This window comes from Staurois parvus, unplaced genomic scaffold (genome assembly GCF_062004578.1).
Source record: "Staurois parvus isolate SC_StPar_1 unplaced genomic scaffold, SC_StPar_1.0 ptg000198l, whole genome shotgun sequence".
NCBI lineage: Eukaryota > Metazoa > Chordata > Amphibia > Anura > Ranidae > Staurois > Staurois parvus.
The window spans coordinates 7,087,069-7,114,531 of NW_028317994.1; the positions used below are offsets into that span (position 1 = coordinate 7,087,069).

Sequence of the window (27,463 nt, forward strand, 5' to 3'; positions counted from 1 at the left end):
GAATTCTCGCCAGCAGAACACAATAGCACTGTAGGAGACATTCTCCATGAACACTGACTGTGGTAATGGGGGTATTAAGTGAATTTCTTTCTTTGCACCCATGGTGCAAGGAAAGAAAATTGAAACACCGATGGGCTGCCTTAGTGATGTGAGCTTGCAATAGGAAGTCTTGTTACTGGCAATATGTCTAGGAAAGAAACTTAGCAACTTTTGCATTAATTTGCTTAAGAAAACTATATACAATGGGGCAGGATGCCAAACTTAGTGAAACATAGATGTAGGGTTTACATATATGTAACTGCTTATCAATTTAACATGGGCGGTACACAATGGGAAGCACTTTAAAGTGCCTAACAAAACAAACATTACCTTGCAAATCACCAACTGCCAATCAGGAAAGATTATTAGTTTTAGCTGGTTCTATGTCTTGAGTGCAAAGAATTTACTAATATATGTGAAATTGTATTAAATCACATCTGTATTGAGCAGTTTTTCCTCTATTGACCAGGTCCATTTTAAAACTCTGTATAACATTTATTCACCATGCTCAGATGCAGGTTCATGCCCATTTAACTCCTTTTTCCACAACTCCCTGAACTTCTAAACACACCCAGGGAAAATAATTTCCACAACGTTCCTCCTTCAGCAACTCAGCCTATTATTCTGAATCATCTTGATCTATAGCTAGAAGAGAGGCTCTCCATTGTCAGAACAGTGTGCAGGCAGCTGGGCAGGTGCCTATTAGCATGCGGCTTTTCTGTAAGACTGTAGGGTGCACCTCAACAATTGCTACCAATGTGCTACAGTTCAAGTGGAAGTGCCCATCTGTGTCTTTTGGCCTTGAATCCCTCCAGCTGTTCACCTGAGTTACCAGAGCTCCCATGGACTTCACTGGTAGAGATGCTGTCCATGAAGTTAATTGCAAGTAGCTGTGTTCTGTACTTTTTTACTGAAGCAGTGTTTCTCAGCAAGACTCTCTGTTGTCATAGAATCTCATGGATACTATGCTATGTAGCCATTTTACCAGGGCTGGACTGATAAATCATTGGGCCTGCGGACAATAGGGGATCATGGGGCCCCTGTGTCCTCGCCCACACTCAAGCCACACCCAAAAAAGCCTATGAAAGGTACCAGGGGCATCTCATGGGACCCCCTACTGACCTCGGGCCCTCGGGCAATGCCCGAGTGTCCAAATGGTCAGTCCGCCCCTGCACGTTACCCTTTCATTGCTGTGAAAAGTCCATATTTGTGCAGCATTCATAATCTGTTTGTATTATTCTGCAACGTATGCATGCTATTTCCTTACCTGAACCTGCTTTACATTTGGCAACCTTGCACCTGTGTTGTAAACTGCAAGTTACAGTCAGTCTGATAATTCAGCTGATTACTTATTCTGTTAAAACGTTAGCAGACTATCCATGAGAAGACTGTTTCCTGATATTTACATTTTATAGCAACAGTTCTCTGTGTTTGAAATATTTTTCATTTTGACTTATTATAAAACCCTGACACATTTTATTGTGGCATAAAAAATCCAATAAACAGAGAGTGTTGGGGCCCTGTGTCATTAAAGAATTAATAGGCAAAAACTGGAAACATGTATGCTCTTGAGTGTTTTCAGTAGCTGCTGCATCTGGTAGCGGCATGATGGCACCTGGTGTTACAGTGTCATCTCACAGGAGATTGTCACTGGTCCAGCTTTGTGATATAAAACTCCTTTCTTTTAGAATGGAAATATAATTAGGAACCCTAAAACAAAGACTTGTTAATTTTTAAAACTCTTTTAATTAACATTTCTTGCTGTTAAAAATCTGGCAGGGGCCAGCATGGCTGCTAACCTGGTGTTCTTCCCTTGGCTGTATTCGGGAGCTGGCCAGAACAGCCGGGGCAACATCAATTAATGTGTGTCTGAGTGATCAGATTTAATGTTCCACTATTGCACTTTCCGCAAGTCTGAAATATTACTACGTATTGTCTGATGCTTTTGGGCTGTAAGAAGAATGTGGCACTTCTTGTTTGGACAGATGACACCGAGTGATTAGCAACCCCTGACATCAGGTGCCGGCAGCGGTATGCCAAGTACAGAAGCAAATGTCCTCCATTTTGACACGCTGGCTTGATTTTGCATTGAATTGGCACTATTTACTGCTCCTCTGCATTTTTTTTCTCTTTATCTTTTTAAATTCCATGACAGATGGCAGCCTCTGTAGCCAGTTCCATCACCATGGAGCTGCAGGCAGCACAGAGGATCTGTAATGTTCAATTGAAGATGTGGCCCCTGCTGAGCACCAAAGACTTTTACTCTCAAATGTTAACTGTTTCAGCTTAGCCAGTTATTCACCAGATTTGTGGCATAGAGCAGTGAATTAGTGGAGTGTTGCTGATACACTGGATCTGTAGAACTTTACTAAAATGAAGCTTTATCTGCCTGTCAAGAATTATTTTCCAATGGCAATTACTGATCATCTCACCTCAATAATTATATATTTTGTAAAACGATTCAGTATTTCTGCACTGGCTAAAATGTAAAAAAATCTAGGACATTTAGATAAATGGTTTACCACAGTATATTGCAGCTCATGATATGAACTTATGAGGACAGAACCATTTTATTCAAAGTAGTTCATATCTATGTTGTTATATATGGTGAACTATGGCTCTCAAACTTCTGCAGGCATGGTGCATTTTACACACAATGCTGGGGTAGGTATCCTCTTAGGATACCTCTCTGCTGCACGTAGATATTTTTATACGGGTTTTTATTGCTCAGATGTGAACAATTCCCTAGCATGTGTGCGATGATACTCTTTGATATAATGCCATCTCTAATTTGGAATTTATGGTTTGAGAGCATAACATTTTCTCCCTATTAAACAGGGAATCATACTGGGCAAATGTAAGGAAAAACTAACAAACTATATTGTAAAAACTAAACTAATGGTGTTTATAAGCATACATTATAACTGGGCTACTATTTCTGGCAATAATGCCAACTAAACCTCCTGCTGTCACTAAATTTCTTTTTAACATTAAAGGGAAAATTCCATGCTATGTTTTCAAGACATGCCAGCTGAGGGGTCCTGAGAACAAATAATAGTAGTGATTTCATCTTGTTCAACCACTTGATCCGGAAGATTTTACCCCCTTCATAAACAGGCCATTTTTTGCTATACGGCACTGTGCTACTTTAACTAACAACTGCACGGTCATGCAACACTGTACACAAATTAAATTTAAATAATTCTTTTTTTTTTAACACATATAGAGCTTTCTTTCGGTGGTATTTGATTACCACTGGGTTTTTTATTTGTTGCGCTATAAACAAAAAAAAGACAAAAAAATGTTTTACTGTTTGCTATAAAGCATGTCCAATAAAAAGATTAAAAAAATGTAATTCTACATAGCTGACCCATACTGTTGCAGTAAAACTACAGCGCGCGGTTAAGGAACATAAAGTATATGTCAGTTTTAAACTTTGACATCTACAGTATAGATACTGAAGGCCAAGCAGTTGTTTTCAGAAATTCTTTAGCAGTGATGTTACAGTTTAGAAAATTGTAAGCATGGAGAAAATTTCACCCACCAAACAGATGCATACACTCTCCATACTTCCCTTCTCAGCAGTTTACAGAAAAGTTCATTAAAATTGAATTATAGTAGGCAAAGCCATCAGATGAGATATACTTTCCTTGAACAGATTAATATAGAGACTGATGCAAGGAAAGTGTGCTAACAGAAAAAAAGTTGTTGCAATCAGCATATTAAAGCCATTTTTTATTTTCACATCAAGGACTACAGAAATGAGAGCCTAAAGTTTACTGGTTGCAAGGGGAAACAATAACTTTTTCTATAGCATGCTTTCCATACATCAGCCCCAATATCTGTAATATCTTAGATGATCTAAGGTGTTCACAAATTCTACTAGAAAAACCTTTGAGTAAAGGTTTGTTATTTCTTTTGTGTAGATGGTGAATCAGGAACACATGCTGAAGGCTGCCTTGCCTCTTTTTGCCAGATTCCTTGTCAGTAATGGGCTGCAGACAAAGCATGGGACCCTGCAAATTGCAGTGGAAATGGTTGATAGGACTCCACCAACATTATCGAAGAACTACGGCCTTAAACAGAGGAAAGGATCAGAGGCACTGATCTCTCCAGACATTCTTCAAACCATGGATCCTGACACAGCAACTGAAAATATTACATATCTGATTATGGAGCAACCTCAGTATGGACAGATATATCTCAGAGGTTCATTACTGCAGAAAAACAACTTTACACAAAGAGATATTGATAACAAGGATGTTGCCTACAGACACAAAGGTCAAGATGCTCAGATTGACAAATTCACATTTGTTGTGACAGACAGATCAAATCAAGGCTTTATAATTGATGGGAAAGTGCAATTTCAACCAGTACCTTTCATAATACAAGTAAGTTTTGAAACATGTTGGCAAAAAAGTATCAAATAGTTAATGTCATAGTTGGAAGGTAGAATTTGACATGGTGTCAGGCCAATCAAATAAAGAGAAAATAGATGGATGAAGTAAGGTTTCTTTATTAAGGTGGCAAGTGATCCTCATCTAGACTGACTCGTCTGGAAGCAAATCTTCAGAAAGGGTTAGTTGTGCTAATAAGTTATACAGTATCTAAAACGAAAAATGTTCAATAAAGGGGGGAAAGACTTGAACATCTGTGAGATTTTTGTTGGTGTCTGTGTCCCTACTGGGGAGATTCACCCCCTTAGGTGTCCAGGTGAACGTTGCCAACTGTTTGAAATTAAAAATAAATTCTACATTTTAGCTATCACTGAATAGGAATAGAGTCACACTTCATAAGGGAAAGTATCCAACAGGGATGGCCAGATCAGTGGGCTACACCTCAAGGAATCAGGAACCAGACCAAGTATAATTAAATAAAGCTTATTAATATAAATGGCACCCTTCCAACACCAATAAACCATGAACGAGAAAGTGCAGCAAACCTAAAACAACAATCTAACTAACATACACTATGCACAAAATTGGCAGCTCACATAAACAGGGCAGGATCAAGACTGGGATAAGGAACAAGGGAAAGATACAGTGTACTTGATGCAGGGTTCAGGGTGCAAGGTACAGGATACTGGTAGCAGGTCACAGGATAAATGGCACAGTACTGGGCTCACCGACAGTACTGGGCTCACCGGCAGAACACTAAAGCAATGATATCCATTAAAGGAGGGATCATGCAAAGTACTTTCTCAGCAACCAGTGTCAGCCAAATTACTGAGATAAGCTGGCTGCCTAATCTAAACTGTGGCCACCGAAACTATGTCGGTTCTGGGAACAACAGTGCCACCAGCAGGTCACCCTGACAAGAGTCCTGACAAACTCTAATCACAACTGTCTTAGATGGGGTTTTGGACATATTTCCTCTTACTTGGTGTTGAGCCCTTGGGACATTAGGGAATGTATGTTTCTGAGCGGGACAACATTAGCAAAAAAAAACAGACAGGGATTTTAACCATTCCTTAAAAAAAAAAAAAAAAAAAACAAAGAAGAAAAAACAAAACATCTTGGCTTTAGATATACTTTAAAATATCAATTATTCTATGTTTATCAACTACTGTGCTGTATGGAGTCTCTGGAAATAGCATTCATATGTATTAAGTGTTCAGTTAATAAAAGTATAAGCTACTCATAATAGATGGCTAGTGTGCATGGGCAAATGTTACTCAGCTCCAAAAAAATACATACCTAGAAACACAGAAAATGCCCAAAGACATTTTTTGTGTTTCTATTTAAATAAAAGTATAAGCAAGGCTGCAATAACTGAGAATAACCTTCTGCAGATAGTGTAGCTTGTCTTAGCATGACCATAGTCTAATACAGTGTAAATTAAACAACAACAATTGGGGGGGGGGGCTATTTATAAAGTAGTGACATTTCTTTCACTAACTTTTTATAGCACTTTTTATGCTCTTTATAGTTTTTTTTTTAATTTTACACTATTTTCACTACATGATCTATTTATCTGGTGGCTTTATGTAGCCTAAAGATTTTTTTTTAAAATATAATCATTGGCAATAACACTTCTTTACTCTCAAGCGTCCACAATCCAATCACCTTAAGTGGTACAGAACCCAGTTTTAGGTGTGCAGACTTTTAGCTTTGAGAGGCAATTTTTACTGATTCCTTATTCCTTTCATGGTGTTTTCTTTCATAAAATACTGCAAAATGGACCGAAAAGATAATGAATTTGGAAAAAGACAAGATATTTGATTTTGCTAATTCTTTATAACTAGGCCTCACATGTGAACCAGAAAAATCAATTGCACTCTTGGGTGTTACTGTCCAGTGACTACACATTCTACATTTTTCCCATTCATTTTCTGAACATCTGGCATGACAAATGCTGGTACTTCAACTTCCACCTCAGCTAGATAGATGGAAGCAAGTCTGATGGTACATGTTTATTTCACACAGGCTATTAGGAATAAAACTACATCCATTCTGACACTATATTCCCTAAGTAATGAATGAAATGATAGCTGAAATGAGTGCATTTAATTAGGCAATTTTTTAGTAAGTCTTCATATATCTCATTGTTATGTAAATTTGGGTAGTACATTTCAAACAAAAGAACTGCAATATAAAGTGGAATTAAGCCACCCCAAATAAACAGGAATCTCATATTAGAGTAGGTCTCAAGCTCAGTGATGTCTGGGGAATTGTATAGGGGATGGAAGTATCTATTATTGCTTCACTCTGACAGACAAAGTATGGCTTCCATCCAAGAACATGAAACTACTCCCCATTGTCTACAATACCAACATTCTTTAGAGAATGCAAAATTGGGGCACATTGCCAGCAAGCAGTGATTGCCATTATCTTTAGTTCTTGTTGACACTTAAACTGAGAAGCAAATTTGAAAGACAACACTAAAATACACCAAACCCACTAGTATGTATATAACTAATTTTAGGCCTTCTTGGAAACTCTTACATGGATGCTGTACAGTGTCAACAAGGTTTGAAAGTTACAATGTCATTTCCGGAGAAAACTCAGCTAAACCAAAGTACAGTCCCTATCAGTTCTTTAAAATATTGGCTTACTATACAGACAGTAGCAAATGGTCAGATATTTTGATTTGGACATTGCAAAATATGGACAGATCCAAAGTATATTTAGCATTTTAGGGGTACACGACTGTGGTCACAAGCTGACTCTTAGTGTAAATGCATATGTTTTACGGAAACCATGCATGACCTACTACTTTCTTTCTGCTGATTCCAGAGGTGCTGATTTAGGCATCTTGCACATGGTAGTAAAAAATGCAACTTTTTTTACTGATCTGTATATAGATGCATTGATTGTTGTCTATGGAACAATGCACACAGTTGCGTAAGTATCAGTAATATAGGATAGAGTGCAGAGTCATAAAACAAAAATGTTTATTTCAACAATGGCAATTAAGAAGAATTGTATGTGTGTATACGCATAAGCACATATACGCACTATTCCGAGCATTTATGCAAGGTCTGCATGGAACATTTTACTGAAGTTCTTTCTGTCAACAAGCTCTTGTTTATAGACATCTGTAAATTTTCACATCAATGTGCAACTGGTCTTACATTTGATCTCAAAATAAAGGAAAGCTGTAGTCTTCAGAGATAGCTAAAATGGTACCTTATAATGTGCAGCATAGCAAGTTAGGTAACAACATTTTTATGGAATAGATATAAAAAAACACTTTCAATTGTATATTTAAATGACCATATGAGAGCAAACAAGAAAAGTTCATGATTAGCTTTTACATGCACTTTAAATTAATAATAAACCCTTCTAGATATAGTAGATGAATAAATATAACTCTTTATCCTATGTCACTATTGCTTCATGGTCCCAGTTTTGTGCAGTCTTTACAGCATTAACTGCCAATGAAACTTTCCTGTATTGAGTTACTGCCTATGGGGTGGCTCCATTATCTCCAGTGCATCCCTGGTGGCACCCCAACATGCCTTCTACTGTCACCTGGTGCCTTGCATGTGGGATGCATACACAGTATGCTCCCCTGCTTTTCAGTAATTGCACTGTCAGGGGCTGCTGATACTGTCTAGTCAGAACATGTGCAGTAGGGGATCCTGTCTTTCTAAGATCTGGCACTGTGCCTGAGCAGCAAATGCACAGTAGAGGGCCATTTCATGCGCAGTACTATGTGTGTGCCGGCTGGGCATGGTGTCAATGACTTGAACATGCATGCACTGACTAGGCAGAGCACCAGAGCACTGAAAGGCAGTGGCTCCTACCACGCATGCATCTCACACGCAAGGCATCAGGCAGTAGGAGCAAGCATGTCTGGGTCACCAGGGAGACACTGGAGATAAAGGAGACACCCTATAGGCAATAACTCAACAGAGCAAGTTTTCAGAGGCTGGTGAAAAAAAGAAACAAAATTAAAGGATTAGGGGCACAAAAAAATATTTTACACAATTTCGGTGGCATTTAATGTAAAGGGAAGTTTTACTTTTGGGTTTAATAACACAATAATTTTGAAATTTCAAAATAAATACCTACCAAAAGTCTGTGTGAATAATTTTCATGTGACATCGTACCAAATTTGTTGCCTGAATTATTTGTGAGAGATTATTGTATTCATAATGCACAAGCTGCACGATTCTACAGTATGCTGACTTATCTAAACTTAGAATTTTAGTATAGCCCTAATGCCCATCAGGGAAACACTGGTAATAACAATACACAAAGTCCATTGAAGGAATAGTGTTGCATTGCATCAAGGTCGATGTCCTGTCCAACGTGTAATAACTATTGTAATATAATACCATTTAATTTAATTGAGGCTCTTTGAGACTAGGCAGTATAGCTTGCTTTATACTAGTCTACATACACCCACAGGGACACTAGTCCAGGCCTATCAGATATATACTTTCTATTTTTTTATTGCTGAATGACACTTAAGTTTAATGTTCATTCACTGACAATCTAATTTTTTTTTTTAATTTGCTTACATAGGTGGACTTTCCAGATAACACCAGTCCCAACATAGTCCATCTCCAGTGTGCTACTAAAGTTCAGCTAATTAGAGATGGCCAGTATGGAATTTACATTACATCTAGAGAATTAAAGGCTACAGATCCTGGGACTGAGGATGAAAACATAATCTTTAAAATATTAAGTGCACCTCACAAAAGTTACCTGGAAAATGTAACTTCAGGTAAGTGCTACACAACATAGCTCTCATAGGCTATTGTGAGCATGCAGGACCCTGTTGTCACTCATTCTGGAGAGAGGGTAGCCTAAACTTGTTCCCCACTAGAAGTCCCCTTTTCCTGTCTAGTTGAGAGGAAAATAGTAGGAAGGAGAAGAGCTAGGGAGTAGTGTGTGGAGCAGGGAAAAACACAGTAGTCTGTCCAGCTAAGCTGGAACTTAGCCCCTATGGGATTTTTGGGGCCTGTTCTGCTAGAAATGTAGAGCACCTGTGGGCTTCCCCTTCATAGGAATGCCATAAATGTTCTCTTCAGTGTGTAACCTGATAGCTAGAGGATAACTAGAGAAAACCCTGGAATGGCCAAAGTGCTGTAAAAAAACAGCATTGTTTGATGGAACCATGAAGTAATAGACTATTGCAAGCTATGTTGTCTTGGACTACCAGGTTGTATGGACTGTTATGATGCCTGTTGAACCAGTAAAGAAAAGTTCCAGCACAAAACAAGAGCCTTGTCTTTCAGGTAGTGTGCATTGTGACCTCTACCTGAGTGTAGACACTGGCTCAGGCAGGGGACTAGTGCATGGTTGGGATAAGAAGATTTGGCCCACCCGTTGGTGGTGAGAGGTCTACTGCCTAGACTCTAGAGCATGCATTGGGAAAAACCATATCCCCATTGTGTTTGGGCTAAGTAAATGCTGCAACCTCTGATGGACCCAGCCTGAAACCACAGGATTTGGGCCCCCAGAAACTCTGTTGAACATCATTTGTGTATTCCCATTTCCTTATTTTATTTCTCTCTCTTTTTTTAAACATTTGTATTAATAGGCAGAATTATTAAAGAGCAATTCACTCAAAAGGATTTAAACAACAAATCGATATTATACATCATAAATCCCTCACTCGATGTTTATGAGGATGCTATGGAATTTGAAGTTTCAGATCCAGCTGGAAACAGAGCTTTACCACAAATGTAAGTCATGACACATGGTCATTTCTTTATTGTATAGTTGGTAATTTTCATTGAGCAGTTTTTGATATAACCAAACACACCTGCAGCACGGAGGGGCCAAAGGGTGATGTTCTATGGATTTCCTACTATACCAGGAGAAAAACTGGACTGACCCTTTGACAACAGCCAAGTGGCACCCCTGCTGCACATGCAGGGCTGCTGTTAGAAATCACAGCCTACCTGACCTATCAAATGATATTTTCACCCCAAAAAAATAACATCATTATTAGCAAAGAAAAGCACAACAAACGCCTGCTAAATCAAAAAGATAAAGTTGTATTGATTTAATAAATACAGTTCTGTGTGTGAGGTCTTGGGGACCATTCATGTGGCCTGTACAGTGTAAATTGGTGGTTTGTTTCTGTGACTGCTGCTGCATGGGGCTGTGTGCACTCAACCTATGTTATGCTATGGGGACACAGCAGCTGTACAAACACAGATGCAGGTCCTAATTTGACACGTGTGTGGGTGCAAGTGTATGGCCCCAAACAAAGACAGCATGCATTTGGGACCAATCACTCAAACCTGCACATCTATCAAATTCTGTGTTCATACAGCCACTACATCTCCATAGAGTAACAGATTGCTCCAGCTGCATGAACAAACCACTCAATCATGTGGCCAGCATACTTGTGTGTATGAGTCCTTAGGGCTCATTCACATGTGAGGTTGGGGAGCGATAAAACCTCACAAACAGTAGCTGGGGGTGAACACATTCCACTGTTGTGTTGCTTTGCTTTTGCTTCACAGCCAGTGCAGGAACTTTACCTCCTGTCAAACCTGATCCATCCAAGTGCTGCTCTGCAAGTGCCCTGCAACTGCGTACAATGTAAATGGTTGTGGCATGCTGGGGCTGGGTTAAAGCAGGTGGTGGGGAGGTGATATGCCTCTTTACTGCCTGTCAAATGCTCTCTGAAGAGCGATCCAAATGTCAATGTATTTTGTCTAACTTCTTTTTAGATTTGTATTTATATTATTTACATTTTTTAACTACCCTGTCAGGGGGCTTTGGTGAAATATCAGAGGTCTAAACAGACCCCTAATGTCTCACTTTGAGATAGAGAAAGGTAATGAGGACATAGGTTCCCCATTCCCTTTCTCTGCAGTCTTAGCTGCACTGGAGATTAATGAATAGGAAGCACTCTGAGGCCTCCTGTTCATTCACAAACTGAAGCATGCTATCAGTACCAGTATCAGTACCGATTGCTCACTGGGCTCATTCAGGAAAGGATGGGGTTGGTAAATATGACATTTACTGGCCCTTTCCCCCATTCTCAATCCTGAAGAAACCCCATTCTCAATCCTGAAGAAACCCCCTGTGTCTGCAGCAGCCGGCGGGAGAGGAAGGAAGCCGGCAGCATTGTGGGGAAAGGGGCACACGGGGCTGGGGGGACCTGGACTGTAGGGAGAAGAGGGTTGGTGGTGATTAGTATAGCAGGGGACACAGATAACTAATCTCCCTGTTGTTCCTCCCTGCACTGCAGCCAGTGGGAGGGAGAGGAGAAGCCAGCTGTACTGCAAGGGGAGCAGCTTCATTGATAAGGCAGTACAGCTGGCCCTCCTACTCGGCAGGTGTCCAAGTCCTCCTTTGAACTGATGGGATTTGGGCCTGGTACACCTGTATTCAAATATGGAAACTTCATCCTTAGGTTAGATATTAGAACAGGGGAAGGAGATTGAAATGTCTTTTGTTTGTGGCACAGTAAATGTCTGCTTTAAAAATAACTTTTTCTGAACTCTTTTCAGAACCTTACATCCAAAATTATAGTTTTACTTAGCAAACAATAACCAGCTATCTTATGCATTAATTAGATGCAAATTTCCCAAAAATAATTTTCTGATGATATACACAAACGTTTTTGCAGTAGTAGCCAATACCAAAAAATAATTATACAGTTGTAAAGCTGAAATCTTTGGAACAATCGTAAAGTTGAAAGCTTTAACACACAACTTGCATAAATTTAACTGCATCAATGTGCATTTTGGAGGGCACACATTAACTATCCAGGGTCTATTGTAACACATGAGGACACATGGGAATTTTTAGCATGGGTCCTTTAAGATCAAATATTAAATCATTCCCTATATTTAGAAACATAAGAGCAGGTCGATGTTTTCTTATACAGTATTTCCCTTATAAATATGTATGTTATTTTACAGTCTGCTTGAAGTGAGGTAATTGTAGCCGTATTCGTGCATTTGCGACAGAAACAATTGAGTACTGTCCGTGATACTTTTTTTATTTGCACTAACATACAATTTTGAGGACAAGCTTTCGGGGAATGTCCCCTTCTTCAGGTCTAAGCAGTACTGAGTACTGCTTAGACCTGAAGAAGGGGACATTCCCCGAAAGCTTGTCCTCAAAAATGTATGTTAGTGCAAATAAAAAAAGTATCACGGACAGTACTCAATTGTTTCTGTCTTATTTTACAGTCCAAATGTTACCACTAGATGTCCTTCTTGTCTTATAGTCTGCTGTTTGCTAGCATGGAAAGGGAACCCGGCAATGAACTATTTAATTTGTCTACATAGATATTTCAATTTTAGGCAATGCGGGTAAACAAATGTAGCCTCAGCATGGTTATGTATTAGGATTACTGTCTTTTGAGCATGGAAACTATAGGACTGGACATAGGAAATTGCCCTGACATTTGCCCAGGACTACAATGGTGTACAGTATAGAATGAGTATACAAGCTCACTAACACTGTAATGCTTTGGTTTTACACCATTGACAGCTGTAGCTGTAAGTAATAAGCCAGCCTGCAGTCAGAGTTTTTTCTTGCTACTATATTTATACCTGTAAGGTGTTTTCGTTGCAGTGATATTTGCTTTTTGTCAATGCAAAGCTTATTATAGTAGAGCAAACCGTAACAGTTCCATTAGTCCACAGATTCTCAAAGACACACCAGTTATCCTGAAAAATGCCAAGTCTCATGCTGGCAGTCAAGGGCAAAAAAGTTGGTGAAAAAAATCCACATCCTAAGCAGTGTATGCAACATTTTTGAGATTGGTTCTCTCCGCCTACATTCTTTTATATAACAGAGGAAACCCTATCCATTTGTGCCTTGAACTGATTCAGTTCTGAACTTTTTTGCAGGGTTTTCCCCCACTGGGTCATAGGATGTTCGGGTGCGTCCTATAGACAGGAAGTGGTTAAAGAGGAACAAGCTGGCCCCTTTTGCATTTATAGCTATGTAAAAAATATAAATACAGTCAGGTCCATAAATATTGGGACATCGACACAATTCTAAAATTTTTGGCTCTATACACCACCACGATGGATTTGAAATGAAACAAACAAGATGTGCTTTAACTTAAGCTTTAATTTAAGGGTATTTACATCCAAATCAGGTGAACGGTGTAGGAATTACAACAGTTTGCATATGTGCCTCCCACTTGTTAAGGGACCAAAACTAATGGGACAATTGGCATCTCAGCTGTTCCATGGCCAGGTGTGTGTTATTCCCTCATTATCCCAATTACAATGAGCAGATAAAAGGTCCAGAGTTCATTTCAAGTGTGCTATTTGCATTTGGAATCTGTTGCTGTTAACTCTCAAGATGAGATCCAAAGAGATGTCACTATCAGTGAAGCAAGCCATCATTAGGCTGAAAAAACAAAACAAACCCATCAGAGAGATAGCAAAAACATTAGGCGTGGCCAAAACAACTGTTTGGAACATTCTTAAAAAGAAGGAACACACCAGTGAGCTCAGCAACACCAAAAGACCCGGAAGACCATGGAAAACAACTGTGGTGGATGACCAAAGAATTCTTTCCCTGGTGAAGAAAGCACCCTTCACAACAGTTGGCCAGATCAAGAACACTCTCCAGGAGGTAGGTGTATGTGTGTCAAAGTCAACAATCAAGAGAAGACTTCACCAGAGTGAATACAGAGGGTTTACCACAAGATGTAAACCATTGGTGAGCCTCAAAAACAGGAAGGCCAGATTAGAGTTTGCCAAAACGACATATAAAAATGCCTTCACAGTTCTGGAACAACATCCTATGGACAGATGAGACCAAGATCAACTTGTACCAGAGTGATGGGAAGAGAAGAGTATGGAGAAGAAAAGGAACTGCTCATGATCCTAACCATACCACCTCATCAGTGAAGCATGGTGGTGGTAGTGTCATGGCGTGGGCATATATGGCTGCCAATGGAACTGGTTCTCTTGTATTTATTGATGATGTGACTGCTGACAAAAGCAGCAGGATGAATTCTGAAGTGTTTCGGGCAATATTATCTGCTCATATTCAGCCAAATGCTTCAGAACTCATTGGACGCCGCTTCACAGTGCAGATGGACAATGACCCAAAGCATACTGCAAAAGCAACCAAAGAGTTTTTTAAGGGAAAGAAGTAGAATGTTATGCAATGGCCAAGTCAATCACCTGAACTGAATCTGATTGAGCATGCATTTCACTTGCTAAAGACAAAACTGAAGGGAAAATACCCCAAGAACAAGCAGGAACTGAAGACAGTTGCAGCAGAGGCCTGGCAGAGCATCACCAGGGATGAAACCCAGCGTCTGGTGATGTCTATGCGTTCCAGACTTCAGGCTGTAATTGACTGAAAAGGATTTGCAACCAAGTATTAAAAAGTGATAGTTTGATTTATGATTATTATTCTGTCCTATTACTTTTGGTCCCTTAACAAGTGGGAGGCACATATGCAAACTATTGTAATTCCTACATTGTTCACCTGATTTGGATGTAAATACCCTTAAATTAAAGCTGACAGTCTGCAGTTAAAGCACATCTTGTTCGTTTCATTTCAAATCCATTGTGGTGGTGTATAGAGCCAAAAATGTTAGAATTATGTCGATGTCCCAATATTTATGGACCTGACTGTAAGTGCCTATACTGTTTAATATGCAGTAATATACTGTCTCACCCTGCTCTGCGCATGCTGAGTTGCTAAAGATTTACTGCTGCTCATGGGCTCTGAGCTTCAGCAAAATGGCAGCCGCTAGCAAGAACAAACAGGCAGAGGAGTAGCTAGGGGGGGGGCAGAGGGGTACATATGGCCCGGGCGCCAAGGTACAGAGGTGCCAAAATGAGGTCACAAGATCACTGCAGCGGCTGCAGCAGACGTGTCATCTGATACGTCTGCCATCCACAGTGAGTTATGAGAGGAGAAAGGAGCCGAGAGGAGGGCAGTGAGCCGGGCATGTGCCGGAGGGGACGAGGGGAGAGCCGAGCCTGGTGAGTAGTGCCATGGATGAAGGGGGGGGCATTGTGATCGGGATGGGGGGTGTCTACAGTCACCATATGAAGCGGGGGGGGGGTGTCATGAGGTGGCTGTTTGTCCCCGAGTGCAAAATATGCTAGCTACGCCTCTGCAAACAGGAGCGGTGCTGGAGGCACACACTAATTTTGGTAGCACAATTATTATTGTGAAATGTATGTTCCTTGCTAAAGAATTTTTTAATCAAGTTATTATTATTATTATTAATAATAATAACAATAATAATAATATACAGGGTTTATATAGCGCCAACAGTTTACGCAGCACTTTACAACATAATGGGTAAAGTTCCACTTTAAGGTCAATTTCAGAATTAAACATGAGATGTCAGATGTGCAAGTGAATTGGTTAGGAGTGGAAGGGACCCCTTTGCCAGTTCTCTTTTTATGTCAACAGATCAGCAATATTCTGCTCTGTGAAATGGGTATCAGGGCAAGAATCTTTTCAATTCACTTGTCACTGGAAAACTTCTAGGTACAGATTCACATCTTTGTGTGTGTGAGGTAGTGGGGGATTGTGAGCTTAGTGGTACAAGTTTGGCAACACAAGTGTGTTCAGAAATGCTGCCTCGAATGAGAAGGAAGATATTGCAAAAATTCTTGGCCCCTGTCTGGTAAGAATTGGATTAGCTGCCAAAGAAGTTATAGGAAATACGCCAAAAGGCTAATGTTAGGTGTGATAGCAATAGCATTGTTCCTGTTTTGTTTTATTTAATATAAAGACACATTAGGTGTGATAACACTGTTCTTGTTTTGTTTTACATATATAGTGACACATTAGTTGTGATAACAAAAGGGTGGTCAAAATTGTTTAAATTATTTTTTGATTATAGAAGAAGAAATTACACATTATCAAGGCATGTATAATCATTAGTATAGTTGTTTATGGCACTATTATTAAAATATATTATTGGATCTTTTATAATTTTACAGCTTAAGTCTGAAATGGTCTCGTATTGAAGTACTTCAAGCTAAATATGAGGTGTGTGAGACAGAAGCAACCGTGTCTTTGAAGCTCACAAGGAAAGGTTTCCTTGTAGACTCTGCCTTCATCACAGTGATGGTAATGCAAATTTTACAGTAAAGTACAATTAAAGTACAAATTTTGGCTGCATATACATTCATAGTTTGAAAGTACAAATTAGTTACACTAATGCAATTACTTCAGTTGCTAAACTATAAGTAAAGGTAATTTTTTTTATTGACAGAGTGGAGAAGGATTAGAACACCTGTCATGTTTTTATTGCTGCTAATGGAGACAATTCACAAAATGGTATCTTACCACATCCAAGTATGCGGTAAGATTCCACAGTGTTTTTCACAAAACTGTTGGCATTCACTCAAGAATGTTACTAAAATACTTCATAAGTAAGTCATGCGGTATTTTAGTAGTGAAAATATGCGGCAATGTAACGAGCCACCGACCTGAAAAAAGAGAAGAAAAAAATGGCTCCACTCCTGATGAAGGCTCCCGCAGCCTGACAGTTCTTAAATAACTAAAGAGCGGGACCACGGGTGACGTCACTGTGTGACTGTGCCCCCTTGTGACACCATCGACCGGGGCATGCTGGTTTGATGATGTCACAAGGGGGAGGGGTCAAACTTTAACTCCTTCTTAAAGGGGGTTTTCAGATTCCAATAAGCCCATTGCCCACAGACCCTGCACAACCACCAGCCAGGGTTGTAGGGAAGAGACCCTTGTCCCCATCAACATGAGAACAAGGTGCTTTGGGGAGGCAGAGCCCCCCCCCGCCCCAAAGCACACCAATGTTGAGGACATGTGGCCTGGTATGGTTCACTGGCAACTGTAAGCTGAGCTGCGCACACACAGCTCAGCTTGCATTGTGGGGATTGCTGTAATCAGGCAGGTGGGTGTAGTTTACTGCAGAAGAGACATAGCATGTCTCTTGTGCAATAAAAAGCCTACCTTTTCACAATGAGTTTTTGTCTGGAAAAGAACCCATGATTAGTGGGTTTCTAGTTTTTTAGCTGTAAAAACGCTCCAACATTGAAAGACGCGGCAAAACACCGCAAATCGGCATTTTGGAACTTTTTTGACCAAAATAAATATTTTTAGGGAGTAAAAAAGCCCGCTAAAAACGCAAACATGGAAAAAAACGCTGCTAATCGTGGTAAAATGCCTCTAAATGCTAATGCAAAAGCACTAAAAAAAAGCTGAAAAACTCCCGTTTTTAACATGACTTTACACAGCTAACGTTACCAGCGTTATCAAAATGTCCAGTGTACATGAGGACTGAAGCTTTGAAAATTAAATGAAAAAAGCGAATTGTTTGCAATGCACAGCTGCCCCATTTCTGATAGATTCCCCTAGTGCTGAAATTAACACACTTGACCTGTTAATGGAAAAGGATATAAAAGTAACTTTATACATGAACTTTTCATATTCTTTCGTTTGAAGAGAAGGTCCCCTAGCTACTGGGTACATTATTTTGCACAGACCAATGCATTCATTACAACTCTAGAAGGTTGCCAAATATTAAGCAAAGCACATTATGGAACAGCTTTTTCAATGGCCATTAGTGCTGTCACTGCATTTACATCTGGTCCGATTATTGCTGTGTGCAATGTGGTTAATATTTCTGCAGTGTGATCAGATGGTTTAGATTTAATTAACACAGACCTAGTATCAGATATTTTCATGTTAGCTGCATTTGTGATGTGATGTATGAGTGTAAGACTACAGCTGTTTATTAATGTGTTTGTAATGTCATTACAGTATTTTAGATTTGGATAGAGAGAGGACTTTGATATGCTTTGTCAACTTTGTAATGCTTTGTGTTTTTCTCGCTGGGCAGATATACTTGGTGACCACTGTCACTGAGATAGAAAGTGAGGGGGAGATAGAAGAATTTTAAGTTGTCCCAGACCAAGAGGTGGGGGAAAATGAGTGGAAAAACTTTCCCTTTGATAAATGAGAATTCCTCTCATTTCCTGTTGCTTTTCCAAGACATGAAATTAAGGAAAATCTATCCAAAGGGACATGAGCACATTACCTTTCCCTACTCTAAATCTAAAAAAAAAAAGATTTGAGCTTTTCACACACTTTGACTCTCAACTAAATCACAGTATCTTTGACAATTATATAATTTTCCTTTCTCCCCAAAATGATGGCATCATCTTTGCATATGCATCTTGCAGTGTTCAGCATCTACTTCCCAAACTAATATGCTAGCCTAGAGATGACACAACCATGTAAATCCCTGTCTGTGTACTAGGCTTTATGTTCTTAGTTGTGTATCCACATATCATACGCAGTTCAGTTACCCTTCTGATGCCTGACCAGGTTTCTAAATGACAAAAAAATCCATAACAATCTCACACCGCCATTCAGTGAATTGCCAGAACATTACACTGAGTGATCAAAAAGGTAAGGAAGCCTGAGGAAATGCTTGCTTCTGTCTACAGCAGACCGATGACATAATTCTCTCAGGATGTTCCTATCAAGTAGACTTGATTGAAATTCATTGACTGCTTGGTGAAAAGTATTTATTTTTTAAGTAATACTTTTGCTTGTATATTGTGACATATCAGGCGTGTATTCATGCAGAGTAGTAAAGCAAGAGAGAGGTTCATTTGAATTTGTGTCATCAATAATCATTATAGTGGAAACGTTGCCTGTTGCCACAGTGGTGAATGGTGTACTTCTTGCCATTGACTGTTTTTAAATTTCTTCAGCAACTACGATTTGGGTATCTAGAAAGCAACTTATTATGATTTAACACATTTGGTAGGACATTACAAAGAAATTAATTTTATTTAAATGGTGGTGTTTCTATCACAGCAAGATTTAAAATACTATTTGAGGATTCTCTTAGATCCCCCAGTGCTGCTTTTTACTTAATTAGTCATACTAATTAGTCAAAAAGGTACAAGGAAAATTGAGTGATATTAATGTAGTGCTTACCCCTGTAGGAGCTGCTGTAGTAATGTCCAGGTCTTCCCTAATTTTGCCCAGGCACAAGGTAGTTTCACAGCCAGGTGCACAGACACTTTCTATCGCTGTCTCCAATAATCAGTCTAGGGGTTGTTGTTTTTGTTATTTTATTATTGGAGAACTTGGATAGTGATGGGGAATTTAGTAGGATATTCCAGGAATAGAACTAACTACAGTTGAGGACAGACCTTCCTTAAGTAGCAGCCTTGCGCAAAGCCCCAATGTTAGGATAGTAAATGGACAGTGCTCTTCAGGACAACAGCCGGCGTCCCCTTGTTTCAGACCCATGCTAACTATAGAGTCCAAGAGGGGTAGCAAAGCACACAGAGTCTCCAAGATCCCACAGTTTCTGTATTCACAAGGCCCAAGGACAGAATGGTAGCCTCCAATCTTCCAAGTGATGCCCTCCAGTGATACCAGACAGATCTTTGGCAGACAGCTCCCCTCAGTCAGCTTACTGAAGAACCAGGGTCACTCTCTCTCGTACTTCAGGCCCTCAGGTTGCCCACCTAAGACCACAGGACAGCAGGTGACATGATGTTCAATAGGTTGTCTTAGATTCTCTATGCCCAACTTGGCTCACTAAGTTGTCCTGGGTTCTCTATGCCCATCTTGGCTCACTAGGATTTCCTGCTTATTCTATGTCCATCTTGGCTCACTACAATTTCCTGTGTACTCCTAGCCCATCTTGTCTCATTGGGGTGCCTGCATGCTCCTTGCTCGAGCTGGATCTGCTCTGCCCTACTTAGAATGGGCATGGAGCACACAGGAAATCCCGATTAGCCAAAATAGGCCTGAAAACACTGCAGTGGTGAGGTATTGCTTGCTATTAACAGAAATAGATCCCTATTATAAGTCATCTGTTATTGCAGAGGTGCCAGGCCATCCTTAAACAGATCTAGTCCTGCCATGAATTTAGACATAAAAAAGTTTAAAAATTAAAAAACATTGGAAGTTATTTTTGGGGGGTGAAAATGGGTTTTCAAGTGCCGGAAGTAAAGTGGTTAATTAATTATTACATTTATCATGCATTTTACTATCTTTTTAAGGTGAATGAAATAAGTGCTATGGATGGGAAAGACTTTTCTACAAGTCCTTCTAAACTCATACAGTTCGATCCAGGTAAGAGCTAGTACACAAAAATCACAAACACTAGAAACAACAGATTTGTCTATTTCTTTGAAATTAAAAAACCTGCTATACTGTAGGTGCAGATCAACAGAACCAATTAGTAATATTGTTAAACATCTGTATTAAAAACTTGTAAAATGTGGCTTAGGTTAGGAATATTATAATGTTGTATGATTTATTAGACCCTAAAATAAAGCATACATTTGAAAATTGAGGCATTATTCATATCCATTACGTAACAGAAAGTGTTCCATGAATTATTAAAATAAACTTGGCTATCATGTCCATCTGCTAAGTGTAAGTTACTTTCCTTGCCTTAGGCCCTCACATAATTGTACTGTCAGGTCCTTGGTCACAGCCATCATGTATGATGTTATATTTTGCAGTAGAAACCCATGTTGCACATAAGTGTAGGTTGTACTGCTGAACAGCAAACAGCCTTATTCAAATGGCCACTATCCTGTTACTTTCTGGAGCAGTTCTGAGGCATTATAGAGAATAGACAATACAGTATACTGGTTGTTACCTATTTTAGCCAAAAAATGCATCTTCTGTGTGCCTCTTAGACTTTATATAACTGGGCCTGAATTTCATTGACTTTGTACAACATAAGTTGTACTTAAAGCTAGCTATATACTGGAGGGTACATTACTCACAATATCCAATTTTAAATGAGAGCTATAATTAAAAAATTGTTAGATATACATGTAAAAGGGACCGTCTGAAAGGAAACCTGTCATAAAAACTAAAACTCAGTAATTTTAAAGATCCTGGGATATGTTCACTTTCCCTTTGCAATGATATCCCCCACCGATTTAATGTTGTTGGTAATAACTGGAAATACCCAGCAACTGCACAAACTATGGTGTTTGGTGATTGACCACTTAGGCCCCAAAGGCTGTATTGTGTGAGTAGCAGCAGTCAAGAAAAATATGTTTTTTCACTTGACATATGATGATTGGACTTCTTATTCACATGATTATATGATTGTGTTCACCAGTTTTGGATTTACCATTCACTGAGATGTTGGTGTGATGATTAATTGCTCTTGATTGGGGATTGATATTTTCACATTTCAAAGGGGAAGCACAACATTAATAAATGAGTTCACCTTTTAACAAAAAATAAAAAAAATAGATGCACATTTTTTTGCAGGTAAAAAAAGTGCATTTACTATTTTTATTTTTTTTGGGGGGGGGGGGTTTGCAAAGCATTGCACCAGATCACTGGTGCCATTCAGAACTCCAGTAGACCTGTCAGCGTACTGTCTGCTCGTACCTTGTACGGGCACGTAGATACATTCTGACAGGAAGAATCAATGAACTACTACAGTGCTCAACAGCCCAGTGTTAGTTCATTGAGAACTACAAGCCTCAAAGGCGGAAGGAACTTGTAGTTTTCCTACTCACAGAACACTGTGAATGAGTGATGTGGCCAGGCAAGCGGTTATATTGTAAAGCGCTGAGCAAACTGTTGGCGCTATATAAATCATGTGTAATAATAATAAATAGTGGTCACAACAGGGATCGGGGGGGGGGGAGCATGGGTGTGGGTATATGGGTGTAACATGTAACATGTTACAAAAGCTGAACTTATCCTTTAAGTTTTTTCCACCTAATTCTTTATGCTACCCAGATGATAATTGTATGCATTTTTAATTTAGAACACACTGTATTAATAGGACTAGAAAAACAGCTAATGAAGAGTAGATGTTACATTACATGACTCCTAGAGTTGTCTGTCTTTTGTTTTCCTTTCTCTTGTATTTGAGAATATTGAAAAGGTTTCTGATGAAAGCTCTTTCAAACATAATAATATAGTTATCTTATGTCTGCAAATTTATGTGCAAGGCATTGTTTATCTAAACAGCAGGGGATTAATGTGCTATAACAAAGCATTATCTTACTTACATTATACTTAATTAATTAGTAGTAAAGCATAGTGATTTTCTGGGAGATTTTGGCATGTTGTTACATTTACTAAACCTTAAAAGAAGAGAGCCGCTGCTTTTGCCTGCCAACAAAGAGACTTTCTGCTCATTTGCTCATTTTAGGATGGAATTAGCTGTTAGTTGTATGTATACTATGTTGCTGAGTGAATAGGACTTTTAGCTTTAATTATAAATATGGTAGAACTACATGGTTAGGCAGTATAAAGCAAGCTAACAAATTTTTGGTAGCATTTTTAGAAGTGTCATATTTCACCAACAGAGTAGAATGAAAGTAGACATTTTCAAATAAAAATGCAGTGAGAACCAAAGAGAAATGTAGTATCTGAGGTTGTATTATCACATCCACAACACTCCAGTGAGCGTGGGGGGGGGGGGAGCAGAACAGACAGTGGTGACTGACAGTCAAAGCTCTCTGCTCACAGCAGTGGTGAGGTCATGTAGTCATTGAGTTCTCACACTTAGAGCCAGCAGGGACAGATGCAGCATCGGACCGATGCATCATCCACCTATGTAAGTATAATTTGGGAAAAAAGCCATCCCATGCTTCTCTTCTGTGCTGGAGGAAGCTCCCCAGCCCATGCCCCCATACTTACCTGAACCCGATCCATCAAAGTGCACAAGAGCAGCAGTTTTCGACGCGGTCCTCCTCCTCCCTGGGCAGACTGATAGCAGCAGGTGCCATCGGCTCCTGCTGCTATCAATCAAATGCTGTGCTGAGCCAGAGTGGGGCGGGACTGAGCCACCTGCTCTGTGTCAATGGACGCAGACAGGGCAGCTCAGGAGTGAGCCCGCACAGGTGGAATGTGGCTTTCCATGGGGGCACCCACCACATAGGGAAAACCTGGAGCACCGGCGGGGGACCACAAAGTGATTAAAGCGACACTAAACCTTAGTTTATTTTTTACTAAAATAGCAAATATGTTATACTTACCTGCTATGTGGTGATGGCATGTAACATATTTGTTATTTTAGTAAAAAAAACCAAAGGTTTAGCGTCACTTTAATCACTGTTACTAGGCCATGCTTCAAAATTTTTACAAAAAAATGTTTTCTATTCAACTGATAGCTAGAAAATATAGGATATGTCAGGATAAAAGGATAAAAGTGGTTGTGGGTAAAGTTTCACACAATGCAGCATTCTGAAATCAGCCAAAGAAGCCCTCTCACAGCCATTAGAAAAAGTACTGGAAACTGAAAATGTTCATATATGTTCAAACTACTAGTAAAACGTCTATATGAACAGTGAACCTGACCTAGCCTAAAAAAAGTTTGCATTAAGCAGTATAAATTTATATTCTCAAGTTTCCAACCTGTAAAAGTAATTGGAAGCTCAATGACTCTCTTCTTACAGACCCTACAGATTTTTCCCAGTTGAGTCATGATCTTAAATCATATTTTATAAGAATGACACATCTGATGTCTTCCCTGCCCTTCTATGGGACGCACACAAATTGATTATGGGAGCAAAACCAATTATACTAGGTGTCAGGAAGAAGAGAGAATGTAACCAGCAAACAGAACCAAAATTAGTGTTTTAGAACAACTTCATAAACACTCTTAGCATAAGTCACATTTCCAGCAGCTGATATTACAAAAGGGAAGATTTGAAATAACTTATAGCAACGGTCCCCAACCCCCCCAGCACCAGGGACCAACTGCATGAAAGTAAACCCCTCTATGGACTGGGGGCCACAAACTGGGTTGGGGTGGTTGAGGGGGGGTCACAGCCTGTAAATGTAATGGTAGTAGATATATGAAATATGCTATATTTCCAAAAGTATTGGGACACCCCTCCAAATCATTGTATTCCAATCACCTCCATAGCTACAGGTATATAAAATCAAGCACCTAGGCATGCAGATTGCTTCTACAAATATTTGTGAAAGAATGGGTCGCTCTCAGGAGCTCAGTGAATTCAAGCGTGGTACTGGGATAGGTTGCCACCTGTGCAGTAAGTCCATTAGTGAAATTTCTGTGCTGCTAAATATTCCACGATCAACTGTTTGTGGTTTTATAACAAAATGGAAGGAAATGGGAACAACAGCAACTCAGCCACGCAGTGGTAGGCCACGTAAAATGACAGAGTGTGGTCAGCGCATGCTGAAGCACACAGTGTGTGGAATTCGCCAACTGTCTGCAGAGTCAACAGCTAAAGACCTCCAAATGTTGTGTGGCCTTCAGATTAGCACAGCAACAATGTATAGAGAGCTTCATTGAATTGGCTATTATGGCCGAGCCACTACATCCGAGCCTACATCACCAAGTGCGATGCAGTGGTGTAAACCACGTCGCCACTGGACTCTAGAGCAGTGGAGACGTGTTCTCTGGAGTGATGAATCACACTTCTCTGTGTGGCAATCCAGTGGACGTGTCTGGGTTTGGCAGTTGCCAGGAGAATGGTACTTTCCTGACTGTATTATGACAAGTGTAAATTTTGGTGGAATGAGGATTATGGTGTGAAGTTGTTTTTCAGGGGTTGGGCTTGGCCCCTTAGTTCCAGTGAAGAGAACACTTAAGGTGTCAGCATACCAAGACATTTTAGACAATTTCATGCTCCCAACTTTGTGGGAACAGTTTGGGGATGACCCCTTCCTGTTCCAACATGACTGCACACCAGTGCACAAAGCAAGGTCCATAAAGACATGTATGAGTGAGTTTAGGGTGGAGGAACATGACTGGCCTGCATAGAGTCCTGACCTTAACCCCATAGAAAACTTTGGGATGAATTAGAGTGGAGACTGCGAGCCAGGCGTTTTCGTCCGACATCAGTGCCTGACCTCACAAATGCACTTCTGGAAGAATGGTCAAACATTCCGATAGACACACTCCTAAACCTTGTGAACAGTCTTCCCAGAAGAGTTGAAGCTGTTATAGCTGCAAATGGTTGGCCAACTCAATATTGAACCCTACAAACTAAGACTGGGATGCCATTAAAGGTCATGTGCATGTAAAGGCAGGCGTCCCAATACTTTTGGCAATAAAGTGTATATTGGTATCTTTAAAAGTTTAACGTTAGATAGTCCGAGTGCAGCAGCTGATCTGTCCAGAAACAATCAACAGAGTCCAGCATGAAAAAAAGTAATCTGATGGTTGCAATCAAATGAAAAGAAGAGAATAAACAGAGTATAAAATTAACACATACAGTAAAAGAATGATATCAATGCACCTGGAGGTATGGACAAACACTAATTAAAAAATCATCAGCTAACTACTGAATGACTGCTAAACGCTAGCTCCTTGTCCAGGCTGGGAACCCAGTGGCTGCAAAAGACAGAAGGGAAAGAAAGGGGTGCCAGACAGCAGTACTGTGTAGTAGTTTTATTATGAAATAAACAGTTGAAAATACACTCACAAGTGCTCTGTGAAGAAAAGCATGTCATTGTAGAGAAGATGTGCAGGAACCAGGGCCTGAAGTGCGGGATGGCGTTTCACTTAATCTTCTAAAAGTTTTCTGAATGGGATGATAAACAAGAGAAATTCCTTGTCATGGCTTTGAAATGCAAAAAAAGGCCTTGTTTATCTCCAAACTTAAAACACTCATGTATGAGATTGTACATACTACCCCTGCTATAGTTCATGCCTTTAAGGAATTTTATCAAAATCTATGCAATGTTACCACCAATATCTCCCTATCACAGGCTCATCTCTGCCAGGAATGTATTATGTATTGTATAAAGGTTGTGACAGGTAAACCTACTATCTTTATTGACTGATTCCCTTGAAGCTTTAGAGGCTGTAGAGTTCCTCCAAGCATTGAAAGGCATGGCTATGGGTAAAGCACCTAATTGACTATTTTACCTTAGAATTTTTTAGGACCTTTCAGGAAATCTTAATACCACACTTAACCTCTTATGCTAACGCCATCACAGAAGGAGAGGAAATATTGCCTTAACCCCCCAGACACACATAACTGTACTACCTAAATTGGGCATTTATAGGCCCTTTTTTCTTGCTTAAATGAGATATAATTTTTTTCACTATGGTGATTGCAACTAGATTTCTTCCTTTCCTTCCATGGAGAATTTCTCATGTTTCATCCCTTGTAGGGAGGTCAGAGACAACTCCCTTAGGACAATCTCTCCGATAGCTTATGTATGTAAACGATCTCAGCCCACCCTACTCTTAACTGATGCAGAAAAGGCATTTGATAGGGTATACTGGGGTTACTTTATGGAAACTTTGACATTTTGGCCTCTGACCTAAAATGCACCACTGATTCTTGTCATTAAATGAAGCTTCTATGGTCTAAGTCTGGATTAATGGCACATTGAGCAAATCTTATACAATTCATAATGACACTCACCAGGGATGCCCTTTGTCACCCTGTTGTTTGCCATCTCTGTAGAGCCACTCTTCTCTGCCATCAGGCAAAATCTGAATATTCATTGGATTCAGACTATGAACAAATACTTAAATAATCTGCATATGTGAATAATTTGTTTTAAATAAAACAACATCTGTTTATGTAAAACAATCCTGTTTTATATACAGCAAGCTCCTTCCCTTATTTTATGTCACTCTTGATCTCGTTCAGCAACATTTTGAACTTCAAAATTAATCTAAATAAATCAGAAATTCTGAACCTTACATTGTCCAGGTCTAAGGTCCTGATGCTTTCACTGCAATGTTACCAGTGGGCATAACTCCTGTTTTTTTTTCACGTTACATTCTTTGATCACTGAATGTTGTTGGGTCAAGGAAAACAAGGATCTTTCATGCTATATTATCAAGGTCCAAACAGACAAGTTAACTAGCACTGACTTCAAGCGCTATTACCAGGCAGCAGTTTTCACTAGAATTATTTAGGTTAACCTAACCTAAAATGTGTCTTGGGTACTGCTACTCTCCACAACATACCTTGGATTCCTAAAAATTATAGGCTGCTCTCACCATACACTTCACCATTGACCATCACTTTGCTGGCAATATGGGATGTGCTTCATGCCCAACATCATGGGCA

The 27,463-nt window shown here is 39.7% G+C and overlaps 1 protein-coding gene and 1 long non-coding RNA gene across 4 annotated transcripts in view; one reads left to right on the forward strand and one right to left on the reverse strand.

Moving 5' to 3' along the window:
* FREM1 (FRAS1 related extracellular matrix 1) overlaps positions 1 to 27,463 on the forward strand; it is a 151,329-nt gene that overhangs the window by 79,271 nt on the left and 44,595 nt on the right. Inside the window, exons 24-28 of the mRNA XM_089678089.1 lie at positions 4,016 to 4,430; positions 9,012 to 9,213; positions 10,033 to 10,177; positions 16,400 to 16,529; positions 20,471 to 20,543. Of these exons, the coding sequence (XP_089534215.1) occupies positions 4,016 to 4,430; positions 9,012 to 9,213; positions 10,033 to 10,177; positions 16,400 to 16,529; positions 20,471 to 20,543 (965 nt within the window). The remainder of the gene's footprint in view (positions 1 to 4,015; positions 4,431 to 9,011; positions 9,214 to 10,032; positions 10,178 to 16,399; positions 16,530 to 20,470; positions 20,544 to 27,463) is intronic.
* The window catches only part of LOC149461570 (uncharacterized), a 522,205-nt gene that overhangs the window by 30,893 nt on the left and 463,849 nt on the right, over positions 1 to 27,463 (reverse strand). For 2 of the 3 annotated variants that reach the window (XR_016312818.1, XR_016312820.1), the window contains exons 5-6: positions 27,092 to 27,181; positions 25,856 to 25,954 (exon numbers count right to left, since the gene is read on the reverse strand). This is a non-coding gene — a long non-coding RNA (uncharacterized LOC149461570). The remainder of the gene's footprint in view (positions 1 to 25,855; positions 25,955 to 27,091; positions 27,182 to 27,463) is intronic. The other variant, XR_016312819.1, reaches the window with a different exon arrangement.